This window comes from Anoplopoma fimbria, chromosome 3, assembly GCF_027596085.1.
Source record: "Anoplopoma fimbria isolate UVic2021 breed Golden Eagle Sablefish chromosome 3, Afim_UVic_2022, whole genome shotgun sequence".
Lineage (NCBI taxonomy): Eukaryota > Metazoa > Chordata > Actinopteri > Perciformes > Anoplopomatidae > Anoplopoma > Anoplopoma fimbria.
In genome coordinates, this window is record NC_072451.1 from 21,677,078 (window position 1) to 21,699,674 (window position 22,597).

The 22,597-nt window shown below is 39.2% G+C and overlaps 2 protein-coding genes across 3 annotated transcripts; both read right to left on the reverse strand.

Moving 5' to 3' along the window:
• Positions 1 to 502: 502 nt before the first annotated feature.
• On the reverse strand, positions 503 to 18,044 carry scp2a (sterol carrier protein 2a). The gene is made up of 16 exons (XM_054622805.1): positions 17,936 to 18,044; positions 16,580 to 16,637; positions 16,376 to 16,447; positions 15,987 to 16,118; positions 15,695 to 15,759; positions 15,024 to 15,150; positions 14,843 to 14,906; positions 14,649 to 14,735; positions 14,316 to 14,466; positions 13,110 to 13,257; positions 12,188 to 12,295; positions 9,528 to 9,681; positions 9,050 to 9,146; positions 6,162 to 6,291; positions 3,538 to 3,617; positions 503 to 1,086 (listed from the first exon to the last, which is right to left on the reverse strand). The coding sequence occupies exons 1-16, from the start codon at positions 17,987 to 17,989 to the stop codon at positions 991 to 993; spliced, it is 1,623 nt and encodes a 540-aa protein (XP_054478780.1). The 5' UTR covers positions 17,990 to 18,044; the 3' UTR covers positions 503 to 990.
• Positions 18,045 to 18,706: 662 nt separating this feature from the next.
• Positions 18,707 to 22,319, reverse strand: czib (CXXC motif containing zinc binding protein). 2 transcript variants are annotated; one of them, XM_054596336.1, is made up of 8 exons: positions 22,289 to 22,319; positions 22,111 to 22,194; positions 21,813 to 21,869; positions 21,627 to 21,708; positions 21,505 to 21,536; positions 20,836 to 20,933; positions 20,245 to 20,310; positions 18,707 to 19,148 (listed from the first exon to the last, which is right to left on the reverse strand). In XM_054596336.1, exons 1-8 carry the CDS (start codon positions 22,292 to 22,294, stop codon positions 18,974 to 18,976), a joined length of 600 nt encoding a protein of 199 aa, XP_054452311.1. In that variant the 5' UTR covers positions 22,295 to 22,319; the 3' UTR covers positions 18,707 to 18,973. The 2 variants fall into 2 exon arrangements, with proteins under 2 accessions (XP_054452311.1, XP_054452312.1); XM_054596337.1 differs by having other exon boundaries at positions 18,712 to 19,148; positions 20,856 to 20,933.
• Positions 22,320 to 22,597: the final 278 nt, after the last annotated feature.

The following is a 22,597-nucleotide window of genomic DNA, read 5'->3' on the forward strand; positions in this document are numbered from 1 at the left end:
CGCATTAAAAAACTCTCCTTTGTTTGACATAATCTCTGATGCTGTAGTCAGTTGAAAAGTCAATGGAGGAATCTCTTTTTTGAGAAAATAAAAAGAGATTAAGATTAGAGTCTGTATTGTCAATGTTTCTATTTAGAGTGCCAGACTGCAATAACTTCAATCCATGTTGGATTTTCCTGAGTGCATGATGAGTCACCCTTTACTGTGCGACTCTACAGGTGCACCTAGTCAACCATCTAGAGCTTGATTGAACGCACATGAATCCAGCAGGTCAAGTCATTAGAGACACACCACAACATAACAAATCCATAACATTCACTAACTTTCATACAAATTCTGAGTACATATGTTCCAGTTTATACACAGGAAATGGGACGCATTGGTACAGAAGGACAATAAGAGAGTGACAGAAAACAGGACATATCAAATTCTTCATTTAGGCCACTGACGTATAGTTTTTTTAAGTAAGAAGATATATAAACCTTACTTTAAGGAAAACAAAACTAAGAGGTTGTTATTGTAAGAAAATTATTTTATTTTTTAAAATTAGACAGACGTATATTAAATACAAAGTGATCTATCAAAATGGTTGAGATCAAAAATGGCTTTAAACCACAATCTTAATTTCATAGAGAGAAATTAGAGGCACATTGAGTGTTTTTACTACATGATTATTAAGCATGGAGGAGCTTCACATATGTTCAAAAATTTGCATTTAAGAATATTAGAGACTATAGGTGTTTCAGAAATGTTATTACATTACATTACATTACAGTCATTTAGCAGACGCTTTTATCCAAAGCGACTTACAATCAGTAGTATATCACATATACTACTGACTCTAACATCAGACTCTAACTAACATTCATTCACATCCAGTCCACACCGATGGCAAGCCTTCGGGAGCAACTTGGGGTTAAGTGTCTTGCCCAAGGACACAAATGTGTCCTTGGAAGTGCTGCTCAGAGGACACAACGCTAGCTCAGCGTCTCACAGCTTGGCCTTCCCAGGAGTAACCTGCAGGTTCTGCAGCTTCATAGCCATGCCCATGTTCCCAGTGATCTTCAGTTTCCCTTTGAAGAACGCCTGCAATCAGGAGTTAAAAGGATCAAGATTTAAAAAATCTAACTTCATCAGGTTGAAATTTTAAAATGTGAAAACATTATGTGAAAAAACAAAAAACAGACATTTTTGAGTCAAACACAAATCTAATGACATATTGGATTAGATGCTTTTAGGTGGACACTATAAAGTGTTAAATGTATGTATCAAGTGAACAGGCCTTTGTGGCATGATAAGCGGTCAACTGACCAATTAGTGTTCATATCCCTCTGCCATGTCTCTGTGATCTGATTGGCAGAAAATGAATCAGAGCAAAGGCTGAGGCTTTAGGGTTTTCCGGACTGAACACAGTTCTTCTCCTTGTGTTGACATTGACCCCAAGTATTGGCTAGATCAACATGCTTGTTGATATTCTTTCATGCTCTTTGTCCTAATCATTCAACATGCACTTCAAGATAACGCCCATCTGCACTACAACCAGGCTACGACAGTTTGTTCTGCTCTTTGGTGCCGTCTGTAACATTTAGTAGGGGGTAACTTTGCTTTAAAATACACATCTCAAATTCTTCAATCCTTTAGTCCGTCTTCTAGGTCAAAAAAGGTGGACTGCACAAACCAAGTATTCTTTTATTCCTGTTGCTGCTGGAGCATACAAGCCTACAAGAGAATATTTCTATGGGCAGAGACGTCCAACAGGTATTACCACCCACCAGTACATTTCTATCTCTGCTGTTCTATCAAATGCAGTATTTTCTTTTTAAGATGATGTAACATGAACCAATGAGCAGGGAGCTCAGGTAAATGAGGCCTCTGGATGTCAGGCTGAACGGAGCTAGCCTTTAAAAAAAATAAAACACATTCAGGCTCAGAGGCTTGCAGCTTTGAGCCTCTAGAAATCACTCGGAAATCTACCACAACTCGTTATTTTTAATAAGCTCCCCCTGTTCTGTTAGCACCAGCTCTGTGGTGAACATTCGAACCTGTTTCTTCGTTACCTCAAACTAAAGATGCCCCTGTCTTTGGTGCTCAGAGGCTTCAGAGAGTTGCATAACAACCCACTTAGAGCTCCACAGCCAGGTTACATGCTCCCACATGGACAAATCATTTACTTGAGCACCTAACTCTTGGACAATAAAAGCCATGTGGTGGTCAAGATACATCATATTAAAAGTAAAGATTTGATAGAAAAAAACATAAAACATGACATTAAATCGTACTTGTTCTATTTCAGTTCCGAGAAAGTTCCGTCTGCTAAATGACTGTAATGTAATGAGAAAGCACTGTTGGGGTTATATCACTGTGTTTCTGTAACTTAAATAGAGTATAACTATATCTAAATGGAAACACTTTTCTTATTTCTTTATCATCTGGTAATATATTAACTATCTTACACTTACTCGATCTTCCAGTTGTATGTATATAAAATAGATTTTTGGCATCTCTATCATCTTGATGCAAGCAGGGTTTCATCCATACGCCTACGTGATATTTCTGTTTCTCTGCACCTCTGCCTGTGTGCTTTCAAATTGCCAGTGATGCCCCCACGCTGGCAGGAAGGCTTCAGGGAAACATGCAATTTGCCGGCAAAATATTCACAGCATGTCAGTGTTAGTCATATTTTCCAGAGTCAATGGGGAGGGCAGCGCAATTATCATCTACGTACTGGTAATGATAATTCACATCTTTTTTTTTGTTTGAGTTTGTTGTTGCTTAGAGAAGTCCTCTGATTGACTAAATGGAAAAGTGTCCATACAGAAACCATTAAACTGGATTAAGTTGGTTAAAAGGTGGCAGACCGGATGTATGTTTGCTCTGGTTTATGCTTTTAGATGCTTGTTTAAGAAAGGAGATGCACTTATGACTTCTGGTGACTAGTAGTTCTCTTGAATACCTATGTTGAATACACTTCCTGTAAGTCGCTTTGGATAAAAGCGTCTGCTAAATGACTGTAATGTAATGTAATGTATTTAGCGCATTACAGGCAACAGACAGCTCTCAGTGAAAATAAATATATGTCTATGGGAAGAGACAACGGGTGGGTTTGGCTGCTTAAAAAATTTGCACCAGAACCAAAAGCAGTTTTGGACTTTTTTTATGGATTGACATAGTAGTGGGTTCTGACACTAATCCGGGGCATTCAGGCTGCTTTCACACATAAGCTGTTTGGTTTGGTGAAAAAATTCTGGTGCTTTTTCCCCTGTTTAGTTCCATCACTTTGTTTGTTGTGAAGGCACTCAATCAAACTGAACAACTGGACCAAGGTCCCTTCCCATCTGGACTGTGGTGCAGTTTGTTAATGGTGTGAAAGCAAATTAAAACCACAGAATTGGATGAAAGAGATCTTCAGTTGTTCGTAAATCAATCCCGTATATTTATACTATTATAACATTATTCATATTTATAAAGTTATTTTATGAACCTTATGAGCGTCACCATGTGAGTACAGATAGATGTGGTTAATGTATAACTACATACTGTTTGTGGGTTCAGCCTTCCCGTCATCAGTTCCAGAAGATCCCCATCACTTATGGATAAGGTGCAGTCTGCTTTTTTACCTAAAAGAAAGAAAAAGAAAAAAAAAAGTGGCTTTTTCTCCAAAACTAACTACCACAATAAATCAAATGCATCATAATTAAAAATTCCCGCACACAGAAACAAATGCATATTTACTGTTCCTTATACACACATAAGAAAAATAAGCTTTGTGTGGTAAGAAGCTAGACACAAGTTAGAATGTTAGTCACCATTATGGCAATGCTCTAAATAGAAAGCACTTAAAAGTACACTTGGCATTTGGATGAAACTTCCATTAGTGTAAAAGCCTGTTGTGGACAGCACACAAGTCCAATGCAGCTTCTCCCACTGAAGCAACAATCCAAAAAGCATTATGAAAATTTTCCCTGCCTTGTTCTGAGGCTTTCTGTAGCGACCGTCTGAATCAACCCCTCAGCCTGTCAAAGAAGCAGCATACAACTATGACCATTATCACTGAAATAGACATGACATCTGCCTCAGGCATCATGAAGATGTATCAAATAGTGGAATCAGGTAATTCATTTTTTTTCCCCCTGCAGAAACTGTGTGTATATGTGTGTGTTATGAATTTCTTATTTTGCTGAGAAATCCTCTCGTATAAATACGTTAAACAAATGCCAACACCAAAACAGTACATTAAAGTTGCGGGTCAGATAGCTAATCAATGAGCTGGAACTCGCTGTAAATTTCAGTTAATCTGAAGCGGGCTGCAGATTCAGGTTATAATGAACCTCCGCCAACGAGTCTCCCTTATCGGTTTTGCTTGTTGGTTTGTCAGCAGCATTTCAGAAAAACTTCAGGTCCGCTTTTCATGAAACTTGGTGCCAGGCTGTAGCATGGTCCAAGGAAGAACGCGTACAATTTTTTAAACAGATCCAATTCAGGGGTTGGATATTCAGCTGCTTTTTCACTTCTGTAAACAGCCTCTGAGGTCTGCGCTCTCTAAGTGCCCTTCCAGTTCTCTGTAGGTTCATCACTACAAGGGACCCCTGTCACATTGTTTTCACACTTACTCACTTACTATGTTGTTATTATACTTATCGACAATAAACAATTTAAAGTGAGACCATGTACATTTTCCTGTACAGCGCCCACTGTGGCAGCCACAAGTGGCAAACATCATTAAGGTACCTCAACTACGGTGCGTTTACTTCCTGTTTTACTTCTGTGATTAAGCTGATGTTCATCTGTGAAATGTTATTAAATGTGCTGTAATATTAGGAAGAGACAACATTAGCTAAGCTACTGGTCATACCAGAACAAGTAAGGCTGTAGCCGGAAAATCTAATTGAGCAAGAGTGTATTTCATTGTCTTTTCATTTGTAATAAATGTGTCATTTCTTATTTCATATCTTATTATTTCTAGATCATCTCTTATTTGCCAAATACAAATATAGTACTGTCAAAACCTAAAGGCAAAAGAAAAAAGAAAAAACATGGATTTATTGTGACAGAGCATCTAAAGATTACCCCGAAGATGTTTTTTCCATTTCCTGAATGAGTCAGGTGGAGAAGCAACAGTACTCTCAGAAATAATGGATTTGATCCAGAGAACATCACAAGATAAGGCCCATTAACGGAAACAGACAGGGGGCTATTTCTGAAAAGGTGTGTGTGTGTGTGTGTGTGTGTGTGTGTGTGTGTGTGTGTGTGTGTGTGTGTGTGTGTGTGTGTGTGTGTGTGTGTGTGTGTGTGTGTTTAAAATCAGTTTATAGAAGGTCCTTCTGCCTCTGGCATATTGAAGTTATATCAAAATGCTTAAGCCATCAGAAAGATGAAAAAAAGATTATGCTTTGTGTGTGTGCACGTTTTGATGTCTATTGCAGCTGCTTTATCAGTCTTTCAATCCGAAGAAGACATTTAAAAGATAATTGCAGTGATGAAGACTGTGTTGTAAATGTCAACTGCTTTGATTGCTCACTAGTGAGTTTTACTAGACTGATAAATGACTAGAATTGCAACTACACAGCCAGAGAACCGAAGCAATCTCTTACATCTTAAATCTTAACCCTTCAGTTCAGTATTGGCAAGACCCCTTAATACACCCCTTACAAAGGCTAAGAGTTTCTCAATTAACATTTTTTCAAACCAGGATTTATCTCAGGGGATTGAACCCATTTATCTTATGAGCTTAAAGCACAAAGAGCCAAACAAAGAAAGTGGTTCAATCCTGTTTTTCTTTTTTTACTCCAAAACATAAACCATGAGATACGCATGTGGTCTCTATGATAAAGGAAATTCTGTGAATACTATATGTCCATGTTCAGCTGCTGCTGAGGGGTAGATATGTGGTAAGGGACTGATTGAGATAAGTGTTACTATATGAAAATTACTTGTTTTAAAAGCAATTTCAGACTGACTGGGAAGAGTTTCTGAGCCTCCCTCAGCTCTTTTAGTGACATCTTACTGAACAGAATAGAACATCCATTAGGCAAAAGTAAGAGAAAAAAGCCCTGGGGTGGAAATTCATTTTGAAATTATTTTCTTTTTTTAAACACACCACTGCAACCAAAATAACGAATAAATATGATTTGTTCTTGATAACACCTCCGCTGATTACACACCTGGGTCACTGGAGACAGATCCTTTGCCATTTTTCACATCGACAACCCAAGTCGCCTCTTTCCCATCTGGTCCATCCTTCACTTTAAAGGCAAACACTCCACCAATCTTCTTGACAAGCTGCTCTCCTTCCTGCAGGGAGTTCAGCAGATGTTTAACTTGACACATATTATTCGTAGACTTCAGCACTTGAATTATTTAAAATCACAGTCATAGGGTTTTGTTATTAAGGTCAGAATCTGTCAAACTAAAACTATGATTCGATTGCCTATAGTAGTTACTTAATACACAATACAATGCAGTTCATTGTGTACAGTGTTACAAAATATTCTGAACATGCCTTGTATCGATTCAGACTAATTTTCTGCAACAAAGCATGCTGGGATTTCTGTTAGAAGGGGGCGATGTGTATTGGCTTCCTGGGGCAAAACGATCATGCCTCTTTCACATATGACTGAATTTTGAAAGAGAGTGTCTGCCAAAACCAATATCTAAAATATTCTGTGGACACAGTCACTCAATGTTGCAGAACCACCCATATTTGATACACCTTCAGAAGTAAAATGATGTAAGGAAAATCTTCAAACAAACTAATTTATTCCGGGCTAGAACGATCACAGAGTCACCTGAAATCATTCATCAGCTTTTGAGAAATGTGACCAACACTTGCAACCACCGCTCGAACTGAACTCTCTTGCATTTGTCCAGAGCCACAAATTCTAATAATCCCCCAGTGAGCAGCACAGTGATTACTCAACGTAATATTGGAAAGAGCAAGTTGGGAGTGGGGGGTTGGACATGTAGAACGAGAAGAAGTAGTAAGTAGAATTAAAATCAATAAGAACATATAATCAACATATATAATCCTGCTACATGAGGCTTTAAGTCCCTTCAGCAGCTCTACACGCTTTAACATTGACCACCACTACGCATCATTATTGCATAGCGGCTCTCCACTGCATCAACCCCCGAAGTGTCAGCCACCGTCACATGCAGGTTATAACTGACAATCAATGACGAATCACAGGCTCAAATGGTTTTAAGGATGTCTATATAAATTGAAATAAATTGTACAGGCATTCAAACTGTTTGTACATTTATAAATGAGGCCCCATGTAACAACATGACTAATGCACATACAGTCCTTGTTCATCTGTTTTTTTCTGATAAGTCAAAGCACATTTATAAGCCTTGAAAACGATGTACAACTACTGTTGACCATGTTTTCTGGTAACATAAAAAAAACACCTGTTTATTTACCACGTATGTGTGATGTCAGTGTTCAACTAACAGGTTATGGATTTGGAGTTCAATCAATTGCTTCCAAAACGCAATATATTACATGTATTGTCTTTGTTTCAACGTGCTCTACAATTAAAGTTGACATTGTTTTTTATACCAGTACATAATATACCTTGATAAAATAATGGACAATGCTTAGAAACAGCGAGTAATTGTTGGTTATTAGGTATAGGTTAGTATATATTATTATACTATATATACTCAGCGTGTGTAGGCTACAATGCCCTCAAACTGCATGCTTTAAGGTCAACACATATACAGTTTATTATTTACAATACTGTGTGCTGCTTTTATGTATGAAGGCTTATAAAGACCATACATTGCTCACAGCCATTCAAAGGGCAAGCAAACTCAATACATCCTGTACTTAAATCCATCCATCCATCCATCCATCCATCCATCCTTCCGCTTATCCGGGGCCGGGTCGCGGGGGCAGCAAGCTAAGGAGGGTCCTCCAGACGTCCTTCTCCCCAGCAACACTTTCCAGCTCCTCCTGGGGGGGCGTTCCCAGGCCAGACGAGATATATAATCTCTCCAGCGTGTTCTGGGTCTACCCCGGGGCCTCTTACCAGTTGGACGTGCCTGGAAAACCTCTAAAGGGAGGCGTCCAGGAGGCATCCTGATCAGATGCCCGAGCCACCTCAGCTGGCCCCTTTCGACGCGAAGGAGCAGCGGCTCTACTCCGAGCTCCCTCCGGATGTCTGCGCTCCTCACCCTATCTCTAAGGCTGAGCCCAGCCACCCTACGAAGGAAGCTCATTTCGGCCGCTTGTATTCGCGATCTCATTCTTTCGGTCACTACCCAAAGCTCATGACCATAGGTGAGGGTTGGAACGTAGATGGACTGGTAAATCGAGAGCTTTGCCTTTCGGCTCAGCTCCTTCTTCACCAAAACAGTCCGGTACAACGCCCGCATCACTGCTGACGCTGCACCGAACCGCCTGTCCATCTCCCGCTCCATTTTTCCCTCACTCGTGAATAAGATCCCGAGATACTTGAACTCCTCGCTTGGGGCAGTGACTCACTCCCAACCCAGAGGGTGCAATCCACCGTTTTCCGGAAGAGAACCATGGCCTCAGACTTGGAGGTACTGACTCTCATCCCGACAGCTTCACACTCGGCAGTGAACCGCCCCAGTGCGTGCTGAAGGTCACGTTCTGAAGAAGCCAACAGAACCACATCATCTGCAAAAAGCAGGGATGCGATTCTGAGGTCCCAAAACCGGAAACTCTCCTCCCCCCGGCTGCGCCTTGAAATCCTGTCCATGAAAATCACAAACAGGATTGGTGACAATGGGCAGCCCTGGCGGAGGCCAACACGCACTGGGAACAAGCTCGACTTTGTGCCGAGTATCCGGACACAGCTCTCACTTTGGTCATACAAGGACCGAATGGCTCGTAGTAACGAACCAGGTACCCCATATTCCCGCAGTACCCCCCACAGGACTCCCAGAGGGACACGGTCGAAGGCCTTCTCCAAGTCCACAAAACACATGTAGACTGAAAGAAACAGATTCAATAGCATCTTAAAAAGGATAGCTAGTTTAAGGTGTGAAGGGGGCTTTTGTAAGTGACAGTGTGCTGCTATACCTCCTGCAGATGTTTTTCCATCTCTTTGAAGACAGGGTATGCTTTAAATCCCTCCAGACCGCTGGCTGAGCTGCTGGGAACTGCACCTACTTGGGAACTGTGCAAAGCAGGTAAAATACCACCGCTAGATTAGAAGTATACACTATGTGAAAAAAGAACTTCAGCTTTCGGAGGTTCACTTTGATTCAAACGCATTTGACAATGTACAAATTTCAATCTAGGTGTTATATTGCAGAATAGGAACAGTGGATAAAGCTATGTACTGTATCTAGAGATCAAATGACAAAGAGAAGAGCTGTAACTGCACCAGAATATAGAAACAGATATTATTAAAACGCCAGAGGCATTATGCCTCTGGCGTTTTAATCAGCAGCAGCAGATCATGTCTTTTTGAGGCTGCAAAATTACTAATAAAATAAATGCTACATATAGACTCTAAACAGAACTTAGAACAAATCGTTGGAAACTTCTTCCTCACCTGGACTCCTGAGGGAATCCCATCCTGTAGAGAGCGACAACGACCGCTCCTCCTAAGCCAATGTTGTGTTGCAAGGCCACTTTTGCCCCTGGAACCTGTCTCCTGTCAGCCTGCCCGCGGAGCTGCCAGCACAGCTCTGCACACTGGGCAAGACCTAAGAGAGGACAAGGAGGCAGAGAAGGAAAGAGGGTAACGTGAAATGTAGAGGGAGATATGGTGTGGGCTGGCAACGTCATTTATGGTTATTGAAGCTGTAAATGGCTGAAAAGGTAACATCACACCCCAACCCAAGAGAGGTGCATTAAATAAAGTGAGAAAGACAAAAGTAAGTGCAGATGTCATATTTTTTTTTACACATAATGTTTTGACTAATGGATTAATTTAGACTCTGAAATGTATTTATGAGAAAATGAATACATGTTTTGCAATGCATTAGTAAAAGTATTGCAATTTATTTTAAGGTGCATTTGTTGGACAGAACATAAAGCCCCTGAATTTTAAGATTAAACTATAAAGCAAGCTCTCTCTGCCATGCAACTAAAATTGTGTAAATTTGTCATAGTAATTTATAATTCTAACGACGACAAAATACCTCCAAATCTTCTACATGTATTTCTCTGTAGCTTATTACTGCGAGTAACCGCACTGAAGCAGACACAGCAGTCATGGCAGGTGTATTTCTCATGTTGTTTGTATGTGTAGTTATCAAGAGAGGTGCAAGTAGCAACACCACAGGCTATTCATTCAGCCCATTCCTTACAGCCATGTTTTCTATAGACACTGCACTAGTGTCATAAAACACATATCTCTTTTAACACATTTAAAATCTGTTTTTCGCTGATGTTTTGGCAGCTTAGGTGCAACCGAAACCAGCTGTAAGCACAGCACTGAAATATTCTCACCTTATAAAGTTGAAAGGGCAAACAGATGCTTATTTAAACATCCGGCAGACACTGGCCACATTTAGAATTATTTGGGGGGGTGTGACTAGTGATCTCAAAAAAGTTTAAATTTTAAGTGATCGGTTGCACCAGCTCCTGAGGAAAAAAAAACGGCCTCTCTAGCTTCTAAATGCTCCACTTTGATCACCAGTTAGTTGTTAACATTGTCTGTCTGCCAGAGCCTTTTTGCTTAAAAAAAAAAAAAACAAGAAAAAAAAGCTGCCTTTTGCGGCCGGAAACAATGTTAATGAGAGAAGTGAGAGTGAACAGTAAATTTGCCGTCTGCATTTTTTTCTTGGGAGCGATCCTTAAAACACCAGCACTTAGTATGGACACAATCCCATCACGTCTCGGTCCTCAAGTGAAGTGACACTAAAGCATTTTATAAGTGTTAAACACAATATCTTCACTCAGAGGGGTGACAAGCTGACCCCTAATCTAACAACTCCTTAATCTCTGCAGGGACCGCTCCTGCGCTAGCATTACAGCTAAGCATTTCATCCCATCTGCTTAATGAGCTTTTGCATTTCTCGATTATGCCAATAAGCTGAAGGACTTAAAGCTGAAGGCTTCTTCACGGTGCGTCTCTTACATTCTGCAGCACTCTCCTAATCTTCTCCATGAGGACTTGTTTGTGTCGCTGCAATTTTGTCTAAATGCCCATTTGAGAATGTACTGCAGGCTTGGCTTTTCAGCCAAATAAAGAGCCTCTGGATATCACCTTACATAATATTCATACAGAATGAAAAGGAATGTTCAGAAATCATCCTCAAGTAAAAATTCATCTAAAAGAGAGAAGATTACAAATATAGGGGAAGGGGACAGGCATGTGCTAATTTAACACATACACCCTTGTACCTGGATGTCATTTCAAAAGGTAAAAATCACTTCCTGACATGTGATATTTTGCACGAGTGACTGAGCCATCTGTATCTCTGCTCCCGGTGCTGCTCCCAAGGTGAAGTCAAAATCAAGATTAGGAGCAACACCAGAGATCAGACAGGGCTTTGCGCTGACTGGGGCACTCGCACACTGGGAGCGTGACCCAGGAGACAGAGGGAGTATTAATGAGATGAATGGGGAAAGTCAATGCAAAAATAATGACGTGGAGGGAGTGATGCCTGAGATCATGAGGGTAGGAGGAAAGGGAGGCAGAGGGAAAGAAAATTAAAGACACAAAATATAATAAATCAAAGAAAATTTAGAAAAGGACAAATCAAATGATCCGTTTGAAATGAATGAAAAAGGAGAACATAGCACAGTTTTACTTTGATGTCGACCATCAGTTTGCATGTTTGAGTGAACACAAACGTATGTATAATATTAAACAGTATGTGTATGAAAAATGTTTGACCTGCAGAGTCAGCTGCACTGTTTAGAGTTTAACATGAGAGATTACAGCGGAGGCTTTCCGATCACATGCAGGCTTACCCAGTTACAAGGTGGCCATCACTATGTGACACATGCCACCTGGTGGCCACTGTGGATTGTTGCTTGGCAAAGTTTGAAGATTTACATCAGCATGCAAATCACAATAAACACAATTCTTCATATCTTGTGAACAGTGTAGCAAATCCCATTCATCCGCTGCTCCAAACAAGTTAAAAATAAACATAAGCTGCAAATGCTTTTACTCCCTACCAGCCTGGATTATGTACTGTGTGCCTTGTCCTCCTATATGACAAAATAATTTAATCAAGAGTCAGAGGCTTGACCTACCTGTGGCACCCAGAGGATGTCCTTTAGAGATGAGACCTCCACTGGGGTTGATCACAAACTTGCCTCCATATGTGTTGTCTCCTCTGTCAATCAGCTCTCCTGCTTTACCTTTAACACACGAGATGATCCCAAAACAGAACAGTGTGAACTTTACAGTATAATATTCTGATATGTTAACACCATATATGGTTCAGTAATATCTGTTGCATTTCTGGATCATGTCCCTCAGTTTTACATAAGGAAAGCAACAGGATTTATTCTGTTTCCATTATTACTGATTCTAGGAGCGCTATATTCTGTATTTTAATCGCAAGGCATTTTAACAATTTATTAAGTAAGTTAAGTAAGCCAAGTTTGACTTTCTGGAAATGAACACTATAGATATTAAGAAAGTCATTTTGATCAAGAAAACTCCGAATTTTCTGAGGGAAGTGGCTGTGGTTCGATAAGCAAGACACTTAACCCCGACGTCATTCTGACAAGTCAAAACTGAATTACAGATGTCAGCAGTGATGACACTGAAAACAACTCACAACTCGTCACACATCTGTAGTGATAGTTGCAGATATCTCTTATTCAGTGTTAACTTATATTCAAAGAAACTGTGGCGAACAAGAGAAATTGAAAGCGTATTGTATATTTATTTTAAGCAAAATGATGTTTCAGATATCAGTAATGAACATCCAGTTTAGCCAATATATGATAAAACTGCTTGCCATAGTATTTTGCCTCACAGCCAAATATAACCCATTAAAAAGAGGCAACAAAACATGTCTAAATTCTAGTTTATTTGGGGATTTCAAACAGGTTTAGCACAATGAGATATATTAAATTAGTTGCATCCGTAGGGTCCAAAAACCTCAATAAAGATATTCCTGAGTCTTAAAAAAGCTGTTTAGGGTTTTAAGAGGTGCGGTCTTACCCTCTGGACAAAGCCCCAGAGCCTCATACGTGATGAGCTCATTGGCTGAGAAGCAGTCGTGCAGCTCAACCACATCCACGTCACTGGGCTTCAGACCTGCAGCTTCATAACACTTTTTGGCAGCTGTCTGAGACATGTCATATCCCACCTGAACAGAAAAAACCCCAAAATAAGTATTTTCAGGAACACATTTAAGGAAACAAATTTGTCACGACAAAGTTATGTTTCAGGTCATTTCTGCTTTCCCCATAATGATAGAGACACATGTATCCATCTCATGAGGTCTTCCGTTATTGTTTTTTTAGGAGCTTGGGACCATTTAACTCAAACATCTAGTCAATTTTTCATCGCTTGTGTTTTTCCTACAATAGTGGTTGAAGCTAAGTAATCGGTCGTTTCAGGATGGTTTTAGGTATAAGTGATGCACAATTAATCAAATGTTATTCACGATCAAGGTTTTGGCTCCTCACAATTAAATAAACATGATTCTCTGAAAAAATGATCCGCTCATAGATCGTCTTAGATAAGCTTCCTAAATCAACAGCTGACCAGGGGGCGTTCAAGATGTTTTGGCTTTCCCTTTTGGGGAGCTGTCAGCCTGTGAAACCTGTATGAATCTGCAGACAGCAGGCAGGTGGTTGAAACAAAAATGCAAATGGTGCCAGTGGTCTTTGGGAGAGGAAATAACAGCAGAACTCTGTGTGGCACTGACGGATTGACAATAATGTATAGTCATCTGAGGAAGGGGATCAATACATCTTGAAAACATTTAAACAAATCAATGCTATGACAGTCCTGTCCTTTACTGTCTGTTCTGTCTCATTTTGTATTGGAAAAAAATAACAGCAACTTTGAGGTGTATTTAGATTGGACTATTGAATAGTGAAATTGATATGATTTGGTTCATATATTAGAGAGCACTTCTCATCATTCATGGCAGGAATCTAGGACTCATTTGCCATTTGTTTCAGGCTAACATTTTGTCTGCTTTATCAACACTTTCAAAAATAGTTTCATTGAATTGTGCAAATGCGATATTGTTTGAAAGTATCTCTCCATTCTTGGCTGTAATGTAGCTACATTTTTCATTCACCTAACAATGTACTATTAAACTTAAAATATTTAGTTTAATGTAGATCCAGACAAGTGGAGAATGTTACAGAGACAGTGTGTTTTCATGAGACACGCTTTGTGAATGATAATTACCATCTTAATGCAGCTGTTTTCTTCAAACGTGGAGGCGAGGTCAGTCACCATCTCTTGGGCCACAATCTCCACTGCCTGGTTCTCCAGATGGTGTTTCCTGACGAAGGCTTCGCTGGCCAAGACTGCTGCTCCGGCACCATCTGATGTCGGGCTGACGAGAGAAGAAGAGCAGAAAAAGATGACATAGTGTTGTTAGGAACTGTGGGAAATGTCATCAATAACTCTGCTCTTTGATCAAATACATATAGCCTCTGTCCTGACAGTTACACTCGAGGCAGAATGATCAATTTCTTTTCAAGATCTGACAACACTAACTGTAGATGAAGCTCTTACCAACACTGCAGCAGAGTAAGGAAGTCAAACACCTTCCGGGAGTTAATCACCTGCTCCAAGCTGTATTCATCCTGGAACTGGGAATACCTGCATGAATGAATACACAAATATTCACACACACACAAACTTGAATAAAGTATAAATGCAAGGATTGTTGAAGCAATAATAGTTTTTAAAAGTTAACCCTTTCTTACGGGTTGTTGGTGGAATGCTTGTGGTTTTTCCAGGCGATTTTGGCAAAGTGTTCTGGCTTAGTGCCTGGAGGAGATTCAAACATTGAAACAAACATTTACTGTATATGATAAAGTAAAACCATGACCTCAATGCAAGACAAATCCATCACTGTCACATGTTAGACCACTAGTGTGCATGTACCATATTTCTCCATGTGCTCCCTGCCAGCGTTACCGAACATCTGTGGTGCTGCTGGAGCGGCCACCATCCCGTAGCGGTTGATCATCACCTCCATGTGCTTGTCCATTGGATTGATCCTGTCCATAAACTAATAGCAGGTATTTCTTAAATTACTTTTTAATTGCTTTTTCACCTTGTAAAAAAAATGAAAATGTAAGTAGAGAATTTGGTATAATCTGGCAAATATAACACATCAATGCTTGATTTGTTGATAATAGATACTGAAATATTTCTATATTTTTTATGTTTTGGTAACAAGTAAAATTAATTTTGATTGCCCTGCAAGAAGGTAGATCTCTTTATAATAGCCACCTCTTTATCCCCTCTGCTCCCCTGTAATAGGAATTAGCTCAATAGCAATGAGTTGTTAATGAACACTAAGGCAGAGTTGCATTATTTCTTCATTAATTGAGTGCAGCCAAGCTAATTTGTTGAGTCTGCGTTTTTATTTACATATCAATGAGCTGTAACCCTCTAAGGACAAGTGTGGAACCCAGCTGTTATTCTCTGCTGCTAGCAAAAACTACCCAATTACAACAACACCTGGATGGTGGACTGTAAGATATTGTGTCGTGTTATTTTGTCTCCTCTACATCCAATACGACAACACAAAGCAAACAGTTAGCTCATACCTTTGCCGACAAAGAGCCCTTCTCCATCTTCTCAAACCCGAGGGCAAGCACACAGTCAGCAAGACCTGCAAAAGGAGATGGAAAGTGCAGAGTTCTTTTTAAATTATAGACAATATATTTAATCTGCAGTGGTGGTTTAAGAAGTTTCAATGGATATTGCAATACTTTTCTCTCTTGTGAAAATGTGTCATCATTAGAATCCACTGAAACCGTGTGAGCTCTCTACGGCCTTCTTATTAAAAGTATATATTTTGTGTGGTTTATTAATTTCAAGGCGTCCTGGTCTACTCACCTCCCCTAACCAGCTGGCGAGCCATGAAGAGAGCAGTGGAGCCTGTGGAGCAGTTATTGTTGACGTTGATGATGGGGATGCCCGTCAGGCCAAGGCTGTGGTAAATGGCCCTCTGCCCACATGTGGAGTCCCCTGAGGGAATGAAAGAGGAAAGAAGATGTCATTCCTTATTTATTGACTGTAATTACAATATGAGAAACACTTTGTTTTTTCTTTCATGAACAAAAGCACCTTCCTTTAAAGTGGATGTTTTTAGAGTAGATAGGATATAGGACATTGCAAGGGTGTAGTGAGAACATATGTAGCATTGTAATATAAAAGTTGGTACTTCAATATTTCAGTGGAAAACGTGCAAAATGTAAACAATATACAAAACAGTCACATTTTACCATAGACATATCCCACACAGGCTTGTTCAATGGCAGAATATGGGACTCTTGCATCTGCTAGAGCCTTTTGACCTAAAATAGGATGTAGATATACAGTTATAAAACACTTTGCTACATGTTATGCAACTAGATCCATTTCACAGATATTCAGATATGGTATCTTTTGAGAGACTGAACAACATCCACAATCCAAAAGATAAGCACCTGCTTCCTTGGCCATGTCAGGGTAATCATAGTCGCCTCGGGCTCCAGGCTTGTCAAACTGCAGCAAAATACAGAACATTTAACAATATTGTCATCGTAAAACTAACATGAGATGGAACTTAAATGAGAGTCCCTCTAATCAAGCTATCACCATTATAAAATGGTTGTGATGACTTGACCTGAAAATTGATCTGAACCCATTAGTCGATTGACAGAAACATAAGCAACTATTTAATCGTTATCAAAAATGCTGTAGGTCCGGCTTTTTAAAAATGAAAGGATTTGCTGCTATTCCTTCTGATACATCATTGTGAAATGAATATATTTTTCACCATTCTTTTTCGTTTTTGATGGTCAATTGGTAAAACACAAAAAACATCTCCAGATTAATTAAAATATATTGTCAGGATGTATTTGTACACAAATGCATTTTACATTTTTAATTATAATCAATATTTCATTTTAGGGTTCTGGGAAAATATTCCCTTACTTTTTGGCAACATCGTCCTCTAAACACATTTGTTTTGCAACTTGAAACCTCAACAAATTGGAATATGAAGTGGTAGCACTACTAAAATATGAACTTCATCAAGTATGAAAAGATACATCGACACATATAAACAGTTTCATAACTCCAGCATTACTTCCGTTTAAGCACCCATTAAAACTAAACTAACATGATCTCATTCATAATAAAAAAAAAAACTTTAACAGGAGCAATGGGAAAAATCAGACTCCCTTCAAAGAGCTGTTATTCCCATCTCTAATAGATAACTACCTTGGGTGGTGAACTCATGCCCCGCCCCTCTCGGCCTCTGATTGGCTTAACCGACAGTACCAGCCAATCAGATGCAGAGTAGAGCGTGTCATTGAAAAAACATGGTTTGCAGCCTGACGTGTAAAGAGATGACCCTTAGCCCAGTTTCTAACTGTTGGCCATGAACTATGGACTAAGAAATAAGGGCATGAGATACAGAGCAAAGTACGTCAAGCGAGACATAGTGTTACCTAACTAAGTCAAGAAAACAATTTTAAAACCAGCATTAAATACAAACCTCAGCTGCAACAATGTTATTTTGTTTGGGCTAACCTAGCTAACGTTGGCTAATGTTTACAATGTGTAGTATCAGTTGTGACACGACTCTTAGAGACAATATGAGCACAATTAACAGTTCTCTACACTATGGCCTGTTGGCTAACCACAACAAAATAGGTTTTTTAAAGGAACATGTCCAACACAGTGCAGTCTGGGGTCAGCTAACTATAATAGCCTCAAGTCTTACTGTACATAGGCTCATTCATGTCGTCTTAACAACTGCGACAATAAGAATGATAACTAAATAATGATAACATTACCTTAGTCATGCCCACACCGATGACAAACACCCTGTTCATCTTCCCAGGTGCCATGGTCGCTTATCTTCTGCTGGTCCACACAAACAGACAGACAGACAGGTCTGTGAACAGCAGACAGCAGCAGCACTGACAGGAGCCACCCACAGAGCAAAGATCGTCTGTCTCCGAGCTGATGCGTCACTCGAAAGGAAAAAAAAACAAAAACTACACCTCTCTGTGGACATGCTGAAAAGAGTGTGGCAGGCCATCTTTCAAACTTTCAAAACTGAACTGAAGCTGAGTAAATGTAAAATATTTGGTATATTATAAGCACTCACTTGTCTGTAAATGTATTGTGCTGATTAGTTTAATGTTAATAGTTTATCTCAGTTAGAACTTGACATACTTTTTTCCATTGGTGCCGTGTTGTGCATTAGTGCTATGTGAAATGTGGCTGACTTGAGGATGGAATAATTGGTTTTACTACACAATGTCTGTTCATTTGAACATTGTATGCACTGTTACTTTGTATTGTCTTTATTATTTTTGTAATTAAGGTGAGATCTACTATTTGATACAATCTAACCCCCTGTACGTTGATAGCAATTTCTAGACAGTTTACGATACCTTGAAAAGCTGACAGAGTGAGAGATCTTACATTTCTTCTCCTTAGTTGACAGCAGTCCCCCATCAGTTCTGTCCAATCAGCTCATGTTACTCCTCATTTAGTTTTTAAAGGGGAAATCTTTGCTCAGTCCAGCTTTATTGAATACATTTCGGTTCATTGTGACCCACAGCTGTAATAAGTTGTTCTGGACTTCTTTTTTTTTTATAATTTCACAGGTTGGTTTTGCTATAAAAGTGTGGTTCTACTACATGACTACAGACCATTTAAAGTGGCACTGCATAGAAAAAGCTTAATTCAAAACTGTCCCATTTCAATTTTATTGAAGCAGTGAAAAAAGCCTTGAACATTTTGATTAATCCAAGACGTGTATGGACAACCTGTGGTTTTGATCCACACCTGTTACTGTTCATCATCATCCAAACCTCGCCACCTCAACATCTGATGCATCCTTGATGGCAACTAAAAGACCGGAGGATGTTTGGCTGTAGTGTTCGTTCTCCCAACTGGGAGGCTTTTAACTTGATGACATTAGCACTTGATGAACTTGTGTGTGACCTCATATATTCCCACCGACTCCTTGACTTTCTCATCGTAGTCCGTCCAGTCCTGAAATTTACAAAATGCGGGTTTGTCAAATTGCACAGATGGAAGAGGCTGTTACATTCTGAACACACTGTTGGGATTATTGACCAAAAAAAAGGCAGAGCAACAAATGAATGAAAGAACCTGTAACTTAATAACATAAAATGAATGATATGCAACAGTGCAGTATCAAAGGTTGAAATTCTGTTGCTAGTGAAATATTCTCAATGAAGACATTTTAAACAAAAACTGTCATACTCTGAAGGAAAAATTGTTCGCTCTTTTTTTTTCTAAATACTTTTTTTAATAGACAAAATTAAATACCCAAAGATTTTAGGTAAACATAAGCAGCACATACCGAACATTTGTAGGTAGTATGATACGCATATACACAAATAATAAAAAATAAGATTCAAAGACAATTATGTTACAAAAAAGATACAAAAAAAACGAGAATCAAAAAGTGAAACTTTAGGTCTGTCCTAAATTTGTTGGATATTTCACAATCGGTGAAAAAAAAAAAGAGAAATTATTTCTGTATCACGTTTGCAAATGGTACAAGAGATATCAATGTCTGTAGATGTATCAAGAGGATAATTAGTGGGGTAACATTTTAGTTGTTCCCACTGGCACGGCCGTAGCCAGCGACAAGGTCTTCGAGATCCGGACATAGCTATTTATTCCCTAAAAAGTCCACTAGCTATCTGACTCTTTGACATGAAACTGCTTGAAACGGACAGCTTTCAATAAGACAGATATCTGTGGTAGTGAAGATGAGCAGGGTGAAGAGACTGGAGAAGGCACACACAAATTCTACAGGAAAACTAAAATTCTACTTGGTTTGATTATGCACAGCATTATAAAGATATTATTTAAAGTTATTTGATGTTATTTTGGATTTATACAACCAATGAGGATAATTTCATCAGCTGCAGTTCAGTCCACAACTGAACCACAGGCGAAAGCAATTCAGAATGCCTGATTCAATATTTTGAATTGTCACCTGCCACCTGAATTTTGTGTTTTCCTTTACATAAATGCATTTCTACCATAAAAAACTACATCGTTTTACACCGATAAAGTTGATTTCTAAACACTCACTCTTGCACACTGCACTTACTTTTTCTTGCAGGTTAATTTCAGGAAACTGTGTTCCGGACTCGGCTCCTTGTGCAGCGAATCCAGCCTGGGGGGGTTATATAGTAATTGAGAGGAGTCACATTATAATATAATATTTGCAGTTAATGGAGTTTGCTACCTTAAGTAAACTGTCTGACTCACGAGCGATATACTTCTTTCCACAGCAAATATATTGTTGCGGCTGGGATCACATGAATATCTAATAACACGAATCAATTTCATCCTATAAGGTGCATCAATAACATGCTCCAGTGAGTCAATATGCTTAATAGCCCTAAATGGAATATAGGAATTGGGTTTCGCAACGGTGTTTGGCAGAGCAAATATCAACCGTGAGAAGGTCAAGTTAAGCGGTTTTCACAGAAGATATTTCGACATGTAACAGTAGGAAAAGCACCGGTGTAAATTATTAAATGAATGATGGCTGAATTACATGTAGCTGCTTCAGTTTTCGGCTTTTGGTGTTATGCATGGCGTCATCGTTAATGGTATTAGTCACACATGTGCTTCCTTTACAGGTTAAAATGTCTGCTGTGAAAAAGGACGATTGCTACACATAATGAAAACTCACATCTGCTTAGAGAGACTCACTTGAGGTTGGAAGTCAATGGGCTCCAGCCCTCGACACTCAAACTGCACCATTGTCTTGAAGCTCTCGCTGTCCTCCACCTTCAACCCAGCAAACGTACAACACCAGCCAGAAAGAGACACATTGTTAATGGCTGGAAAAAGAGGCAACACTAAACAAACTCATTTTGTTAGTCTATGAGACAGAGGGAGGACGTTAAATATTTTGGAGGTGCTATTTTACAGACTAAAGAGATCCAAAAATCCAACTAAAAAGAAAGAAAAGTAGGATCCAGAAAAAAAAAAAGTAGGATAGGATAGCTTCACAAATTCTAATGTTTCTTTAAAAACAATCGTCAGTCAATAGCCGATATAAATATCAAAACTGTTTTTGCTTTCTGTAATCATTCAGCCTATTAAAAGATCTCTTCCTTAAGCAATTTCTATCCTTTAATTTAAGAAACACCCCCTTAATTTAACATTGTTTTACAGACATTCTGCTGTTGCTTAATGCATTTCAGTCATGCTTTCAAGTGGCAACTACAGTATGTTAGGAATATCTGTATGTATTACAGTTGCACTGGAGATATGACAAATAACTCTCTTGTGTGGACTGTCTAGTTACATGAAAACAGACTGGTGACATATTAAAAGGCACAATATGTTTGCTTACATTATAAGGTTTGATTGTGTCTCCCAGGATATCTGTAAAAACAGTTTACATATTATACTTCCACCTGAACCTTTTACTTCAGAAAGAAAACAAAGTGAGTTAAATGGTATGTCAGGTTGTACCAATTGAATTTTCCCTGGCACAAAGTTTACACTTCTGCACCATGCTCGCACTGCTTCTTCCTCCTTTTAGTGGCACACTCTCCTATGGAAAAGCAAAAAAAAAAGAAAAACAGGTTGGATACTGTGTGTGTGAGAGACAATATGGGCAAAATGTGCCGGACTGCATACACACATATCTCTCTTTACCTCTAGTGTCACATACTGCCATTTATCTGGGATCTCTCCACAGTTTCCACACTTCAGCTACGTTGAGGGGGAATTAGGAAAAAAGAGTTGCTTGAGTAAATGAGACAGAAGTTGCTAGAGGCTTTAACACATCACAGGAAGTGGTGAATAATAAACAGTGTGTCGATATAATGAATATTTGCACAGTAAACAAAGGTGTTCCCGTATGTAGTTGTCTTACGTTAGAGCATGTTAACGTTATGATCAGTACAGATCACAGAGTTAAAGAGTTAGCATGCTAGCTTGACAGCCAACCTACCTTCAGAAACCAGCGGAAGTCGTCGCCCAATGGTCTCACATTAGTGACATTTTCCAGAGTGGCTTTGAACTGGAGCCCAAATTTCTGTCACAATAAAAAAGAGAGGTTAAAAATTCCCCTCAAGTTAGGAATAACTGCTTCATTGTTTACATCAGAAACATGCTGCAGTGACACATACCACCATCTTGAAGCTTTCCCTGCTGCCTTCAGGTACGCCTCGTAAATGATGGTTTCTGAGTCGTAAGGGAGTTTTGTTTAGTTTTTGTTTTTTTAGAAATGAAGCAGCACCGGGGTCGGGTTTAATACATCGTATGAGGTAATTCTGTACTGAATACTTAGTATATCTTTCCATCCTGTTGAGAACGACCACACTTATCTAAATACTTATATATCCGTTATCACTTTAAGGGATAATAACTCCAGTAATCTATTGTTCCCTCTAGTGGACACAATCAAATACAATTTAATGACCTACTTATTGATGCCC